Source organism: Azolla caroliniana, unplaced genomic scaffold (assembly GCF_043228905.1).
Source record: "Azolla caroliniana isolate FFs.n. ecotype wild unplaced genomic scaffold, voAzoCaro1.0.p SCAF_11, whole genome shotgun sequence".
NCBI classification, from domain to species: domain Eukaryota; kingdom Viridiplantae; phylum Streptophyta; class Polypodiopsida; order Salviniales; family Salviniaceae; genus Azolla; species Azolla caroliniana.
The window spans coordinates 21,854,891-21,862,333 of NW_028230446.1; the positions used below are offsets into that span (position 1 = coordinate 21,854,891).

The 7,443-nt window shown below is 38.3% G+C and overlaps 1 protein-coding gene across 1 annotated transcript; it reads right to left on the reverse strand.

The window, feature by feature from the left end:
• Window positions 1-3,078: 3,078 nt before the first annotated feature.
• LOC147858542 (bax inhibitor 1-like) lies at window positions 3,079-6,114 on the reverse strand. Its single transcript, XM_087328000.1, has 6 exons — window positions 5,920-6,114; window positions 5,126-5,275; window positions 4,501-4,592; window positions 3,944-4,130; window positions 3,437-3,592; window positions 3,079-3,343 (listed from the first exon to the last, which is right to left on the reverse strand). The coding sequence occupies exons 1-6, from the start codon at window positions 6,025-6,027 to the stop codon at window positions 3,266-3,268; spliced, it is 771 nt and encodes a 256-aa protein (XP_087184126.1). The 5' UTR covers window positions 6,028-6,114; the 3' UTR covers window positions 3,079-3,265.
• Between the last annotated feature and the right edge of the window lie 1,329 nt (window positions 6,115-7,443).

The following is a 7,443-nucleotide window of genomic DNA, read 5'->3' on the forward strand; positions in this document are numbered from 1 at the left end:
TGCACAAAGACTACCGATTTGAAGCTTTTCGGCAACAGGATAGGCACGAGCTTCGTAGGTGTTTACAGGAAAGTCGAAATGTAGAGGAGAGAAATGCAAAGGTGATGTTGAGATCAAATGGAGAAAAACATGAAAGTTGAATGACACTAGAAGCAATGCAAGACAGTGATGTTTAGTTTTTCAGAATCCAATCTCGATAAAATGGAACATGAGAGAACGTACAGGTCCAAAACTTACAGAAGGGTTGTTCTAAAGCAAAACACATTAAAGTAGCCAAAATGATGGAACCGCAAGGAACTTCCCAAGATCTCTGAGCCAGTGTTGAGAACAAAACATCCCCACTCATTGTGGCTTACCAATGTATTTCGTTAGGAAATCTTCTCTATGCTCAGAAAGTTCTTCATTGGTGGATAACACTTATGTAGAGAATTCTGGAGGTTTCTGGATTATATTGGGATTTTATTATTGTGGGAGATGACACGCTGCGGAAACTACTTTACAGCGATATCAAGGTTTTGTGGGTGAATGTAGAGATACTATCCTGAATCATTTGATTATTGACCTGGAAAAATCTATTTTTGTGGATTATCATACAACATCCATCAATGATAGTGACAAAGGGCACTTAAATGGCGGTACGCCTATCTCTGTTGTGCAAATTCAAAAAACCAGGACATCAGTAGATAAGAACCCACATGAGAAAGAGAGGATTTTCCATTTATCATGTGGGATTTTGCTTCTGCCTTATGAGCCTCGAGCTGTCTTGGTTGATCACTGGGGATAGCATGAATTACTTTGAGACCAATGGAGGATACTTCTGATGGATTTGCTCAACTCTTTGAGGAGGAGGAGAGTATTGATCAAAGCTTAAAACCTCTGAAAGTTAGCGAAAGATGTAAGGTTGCAAATGGGAACTTCAGCTCTACTACATCAAAGTTCAATGCAAATTGATTCTTCTACTACGATGAATATGTCATTTCCATGATGAGAAGGAGCCAAGTTCCCTTGGTAAGTCCTCTTCTGTGAATACAAGAGGAAAGCTAAATTTGACAAATAACCTCAGTCACTGAAGATAGGGATGCAACTAAGAGATTGTAAATAATGAGGCTCCACCAATTTTGACAGTGCATCTGAAAATGTCTCCCCAAGATTTGTGGGGAAGATTAAACCGGGTTAATGGTCATGTTACTTTACTAGAGGTTCTAGATGTTCAACCACTTCTAGATTACAGCCTACTGGTACGGTTGTTGTCGTCTAAATGGGTAGCTGTTGGTTTAAAAGTTATAGATTGTATGGCCTTTTCATAGTGAAAATGACCACCATTTTATTCAATGTTTGCTCGTTTATCAGCAATAGCATAAGCTAAGTTGAATGAAGCTGTTCCAACAAGGATACTGAAATCTTAGTGAAGGCATGCAGAAATAACAATCATTCATATGAACATATGGTAGGATCACACCAAGCAGTCCAGTGAAGACTTATCTATAAAGACTCAATACAGTTCAACAATTAAAGTGTTTTGTATTATGGTGAATGCGATAATTGGTGAACTGAAAAATTCGAAACAGATAGCTACAAGTGCAATTTGTAGGGGGCGTAGTGAAGAGTATATGGGTTGTATGACGCGGTATCAAATGCATATACAAGTATGATGTGCAAAGCTACTAAGTATGTCCTTGGTATGTTCCAGGTATGCATGCTGCTAATCTTGGTGCAACTTCTGGTAGCAGTCGGACTTGCCAAGTAAATGTATGTTTATTTCACTTATTAATAATTAGTTACTTGCACTAATTTGAAGTGCCTGTTTCTCTATTTGCTGGTCTAGCATGAAGGTATCAGGACAAGTGGACATTACATTGTGTATATTAGAGGTCCATTAGGTCTTGAGTATTCTGGTCTTAATAGTGAAGCTCATTGTCCCTTCTATGAAAAATGTAAATTGATTGGAGAGAGAGAGAGAGTATAGAAAGCAGAGTAAAAGAATTTGCACCTTGTTCCCAACTAACAGGTGTATACTACTTTCTATATATATATATATATATATATATATGCTGAGTTTCAGCCAATTATTTCTCATACATTCATAAGTCAAATGAACTGCGTTTCTCTCAGTGTTTTGTATTGATGGTATATCTAGAAGTCTTTTCTCGTCAAAATAGAAATTTCCACTGAGGATGAACAATTTTGACGAATTTACATAAAACTGGAGTGAAACTCAACTTGTTTTCGTTAGAATTTTATTTCAAGCAGACCATCTTTCAACACACTTTCAACACATTCTGTCACATGAACTAATATATGAAGGAAGTCGCGTTAATTTTGCAAAAGTATTGGGAAAGAATTTTATTAACGGTTGGTGTTTATCTGAGTTCTCACTTCTGTTTGACTAGCTTGGTGATGCAATATCTTTTTTTAACAGAAATCTTTATTGCAATTCGTGAAATATTGAAAACTTAGATACCAGATATTTATCTGTTCGCTTTTCAGTCACTTTGTGAACTATTTAAAAGTAATTGTTCTGCTTCGTCCTCTAATGGGTACTTGTGGACATTGTTGTATTCATAAAGGTGTTACAGATTTGTTTGATAGACAAATAGTTGTAAAGACTGCTTATTCCATGTATCTAAAAGATGCTATTGAGATTCGCATTGATAAAACCAACATGTTATCATGAGTTCACTAGGAACAACGTGAGGCAGCTGAATGTCAAAGATGGAAGAGTTCTTGATGCACTGAATTAAGGGCAAAAATCAATTTCATATGTCCATAATTTTATGCAGCAACCCCTTTCTTGTAATTAGCAATTGTATTTACTTTAGAAACCACAGATAAGAGCATTGCTTAACATAATGTTTTTTAAAGCAATGCCAACTGATGTTAAATTTGCAGTCCATTTAGTAATACATTCTTTTGCATTACAGACTAATCAGAGTAACAAACTATTCAAGAAATATGTGTTTTAAATTACGAATATTTAGATCAAGGTTGGATTTTAATTCTAAAAACTTGCTCATGTCAACAAATACATTAGTGAAATAGATAAAAGCAAGTCCTACATTAGTGAAATATAATAACAGATTATGATTCAACATGTGGGAACACCAGCTTATAATCTGTTCAAGTCGAGAAATACACTCAAACAATGCTCGTATTTGCTGAACTTCACATTATTGTTCCCAACCAGAATTCAAAAACAAACATTTTACTGCAATCAAGTAGTTAGTTCTGTACTTGTCCAGGTATACACATAATAAACATCAACAATTCAACGGAATGTTGTATTGCCTTTTCGTCGTCTCTCCTCTCGCTCTCTTTCAGACTTCGATTTTCCAGAATTTTTCGCCTGCAAAACAAGATGACCATGATCAAGAGTGCAAAACATGCCACACTTGAAATTGAGATATGATTAGAATTGCCTCATTGATATGTTACTTACAGCAATTATCAGAAGTCGGACAAATAATCCAATTAAGTCAACAAACAAGTCGAGTGAATGTTTTATATAATCATAATCACCACGGTCAGCTCTCTCAATTATCATTTGAGTGTCAAACAGAATATATCCAATGAACACTATAAGACCACCATATATCTGCAAGTCAAAAGGAACAGATACTAGAAAATATGAGTACATAATTACCATATGCAAAAAAAAAATGCAAAATTGTCATGGGGAAAAACTCAGTACAACAAAGAACTGTACACGCTGAAATATGCTCAATTTAATTACGGGAAAACTCTGAAATATCCCTAGAGCCTTCATTATTTCCACAAATGCCGCAGTCACAACCCCCAAAATAGAGAAAAGATAAGAATCAGGCATATGTTCGCCTGAGTGGGGGTTGAAACAAAGGCATCTCAGGAACTAATGAATACTTGCAGGCATTCGAGGAATATGGGGAAACTTGCACCATACTCGACAGTTTCCCTGTCTATATAGTACCTCAATAGCGAAATAGGAAGCATAACCACCGAAAAAATAGGACGAAACTCCCAACCAAAGAATCAACGAAGATGCAGAACTCAAGAAGCCTCCGAGGAAAAGAAGTTCTCTGCGTCGAGCAAATATTGCAGCTCCAGAGAAACACACAAAGATACATGCAGTTCCAACAAGTGCTGTGATGAGGATGCTGTGGAAAAGAAAGTAGAGTATGAAGAGAAAGGTCTAATGATATTGAAAAACTTTCAAGTCAAAATGGGATCCTTTCTACATGATATGAACAAATGCATATTCGAGGATACCCAATTTAATCATTATTTGTCAAACTCTTAGCAATTCCATCCATCAGCGCACAAGCATGCACGCTTAAAAAGGTAACCAGACATAAATTTATTCCCCTTCCTCTCTCTCTCTCTCTCTAGTTCCACTTGGCTTTTCTCAATGACTAAATTTCACAAAAACAGGACTAAATCCTAAATTAGTTAAGAATTTATTGACAAGATAATTGATATCTATGAGGCATTTAAAAGAATTGCCTAAACATAAGCATGGGGAATAACCTGGAATCAATATTAATGACTTGTTCTACAAGTGGTCCAATAGATGCTCCATTTAGAAAAGCTGCAGCAGCTAGTAGCTTCAGACGCTTTCCCTATTACACATGTTCAAAGAATTAGTGGATGATGGCTTTTGCAATCCATCTTGGGCATGAAAGACAGCTACTGCCATTATAAAAAAGGACAAAAAATATATACAAAAAGATCCAACCATGACTATAATATCAAACAAAAATGTAATTCTCATCTCCCTACAAACATTGCAAAGAACGTATTATTTACCAAAATTACGATGAAAAATGTAAGGCATTTTTCAAAAACATCAGTACTTCCAAACTACGGCATACAAAATCGATGAAACATGCATGGTATATTTCAACAGCATCAGTACTTCCAACTATAACAGTGCAGAGAATGAATTAGGTAATTTGAAATTGTAGCAACAAAGAAAATAAGATGTTTCAATACAACCAGCATAGAAAAGAAAGATGGCAACACATATTTCCAGCCATGACATAACAGAATATGAAAGATTGAAATATATTTCCAACTATATCATCACAGAAAACCAAATAGCTATCATACGCTTACAGCTTTATTATAAGAACAAAACAAAAGACGCACATACTTCATCAGAAGGAACAAAGGGAGTTGTCATGATCCATATAGAGGCAGCAAGAGAACCAAGGCCAGTCAAAATACCACCGAATCCCCATAGAATGTGAAGATAAACTCCGACCACAGAAACAAGCAAAGTGGCTGCCAATGTTTGATAGACCTGCAGTTAAAAAATAAATAAAAATAATGACAACTTCTTCAGCAAACTATAGAAGATAATAACACAGAACAACAGTTCTCTCCTGCAAACTCTAAAATACAACAACACGATTTCACTTCGTAATAATTCAAGAACATAATAGGCAACACGGTTTTCTGCGTACCTTAGTCCAAAATATATGAATATGCTCTTTCTCAATCCCTAGAATATATTATAGACAGTTATAATCTACAAACCCAAAATCGCAATAACAACACGTAGGACCTGACCGGCCTAAAAAACATGAGAATTCCTCAAATACAGTTTCCATCGATACACTATTGACCAACACTGTTATCCTCTCGAATCTGAGAATATTCAACGAATGCAAGGTTTTCTAGTGTAAATTATAAACAACGGGAAACTATCGGATATGGAAAGCAAAGTTTTCTTCTGTCATCCCTTAAAAACGGAGGAAAGCAGTGAGTCAAACACCTTGCGGAAATTCTAAGCATAGAATTGGAGCGGTTGAATTTCAGCGACGTATCAGATGTTACATCAGAAGAAAGGATTGAACAAAAATGGAGGGAATCGAGAATAGCACATATACAAAAAAAAAATGAAGAAATGAAAGAGCGTGAGAGAGAAAGAGAGAGAATGTATACCTTCTGGAGATGCTTCTGAACCGGTACAGAGAGACGATTCAAGTTCTTCAAGGATTCAAATGACCTATCGAATCGGGCATCAGAGAACGCGGTGAAGAAAGAATCCATCGATGAGACACGACGGAGACGAGACTCTGTTGTGCAGAATGCAGGGATTTGAACAGAGAGATCGAGGGGTGGAGAGCGCAGAGAGGTACACAAGAGGAGATCGGATGTTTCGAGATCGCAGGGTAGAAGAAACGAAGGAACAGAAACTTGCCGAAAGTGATGCAGAAGAAGAAGAAGAAGAAGAAGAAGAGGCTATCTCAATCTATGCCCATGTCTGTCAATGTATCCGGATTATACACAATTTTTTATTAGAAGTCTTCTAGAAGCTTCCTTTAACGTGGACAGGGGGGGTGGGGGTACTAGTCGAGTAACCAAAACCTTCTCTAGGAACTTCTTATGTTCTTACGTTTTTTTTCTTTAGGGGGGAGGGATATGTGCATTGTGAACCATAATGGATGGGCTTGTCCCCACTCGGGTCCACTTGCCTCGCCCGACCCTTAGGCAATTGCTTCATGCCCTAGTTCTTGTGTTGTAGGGGATAATTGAGGCTTAGCCACCTGATTCACCGCAATGCATACGTGATATCCTCCCTTGTTGTATTGTCATGTGTCGTTTGGTCTTCCTGTCAGAAACGGCTTCTTACTCGGTATGGTTTAGGCTATGTAAGTTATGCCACATAGAGATAGAGGATGAGTATCACTTCACATGCAAGTGCCCAACTTATGTCGAGATACGGGCGGAATACCAAGACATATTAGGACCCTCTCCCACCCTCTCCAAACTATTAGATACCCTGAGTGTAAAAAGACTAGGTAGGTATATCTTAGAGCTAAAACAACATAGGGAGAATAAATTACAAAGTGTTAATCATAACCCTTTTACTATTCATCAACATGTAACTAGTGTAATTTTTCAGGAATAAGGGGAGTCAATGAATGTGGATACACTTACGCCGCTCGGCCTCTCCCTTGAGGAAGCAGAAATACAAAGAACAACCAAAGGCCCTCGGATGTTGGGCTTCAAAACAAGTCGACGTGGAGTAGAAAAGATTAAGAAGATAAGGGAACGTTGTCACGTTGTTATGCGCGTACGTGTAGAAAGGGGCGGGACCACGGGGGTCTTGGACCGAGGAGCGAGAGAGAGAGAGAGAGAGAGAGATTCTCCGACACGTAGGAGCGAGAAAGAGAGAAACAGAACGCAACACTTAATTATAATGACAGAGATTACAAACTCCGACGGTTACAACCGACAAAGCGGTGACGGGCCCGACACGGGGACCCTACTCACGCACACCGACGACAGTCACTGACTCAAGGAAACAAAGGGGAAGGGGAGCGACTCTGCTGGAAGTGCACGGGCTGTCCACGAAGCAGAGGCAGCGACCTCCCGACACCCGCAGGGAGCGACGATTCGAGTCGCAGAGAGAGCTCCCTCTTCCGTTCTGCAGCAACCTCCCTCCTTCCCCTCGCGCACGAT

What these genes read in the sequence shown, in the direction of transcription:
- LOC147858542 (XM_087328000.1), bottom strand. Translation starts at nt 6,027, where the DNA reads ATGGATTCTTTCTTCACCGCGTTCTCTGATGCCCGATTCGATAGGTCA. An exon ending in GTCATTAATATTGATTCCAG is followed by an intron (nt 4,131 to 4,500) that starts GTTATTCCCCAT and finishes TCTTTTCCACAG; the next exon opens with CATCCTCATCACAGCACTTG. An exon ending in CTTCCTATTTCGCTATTGAG is followed by an intron (nt 3,593 to 3,943) that starts GTACTATATAGA and finishes TTTGACTTGCAG; the next exon opens with ATATATGGTGGTCTTATAGT.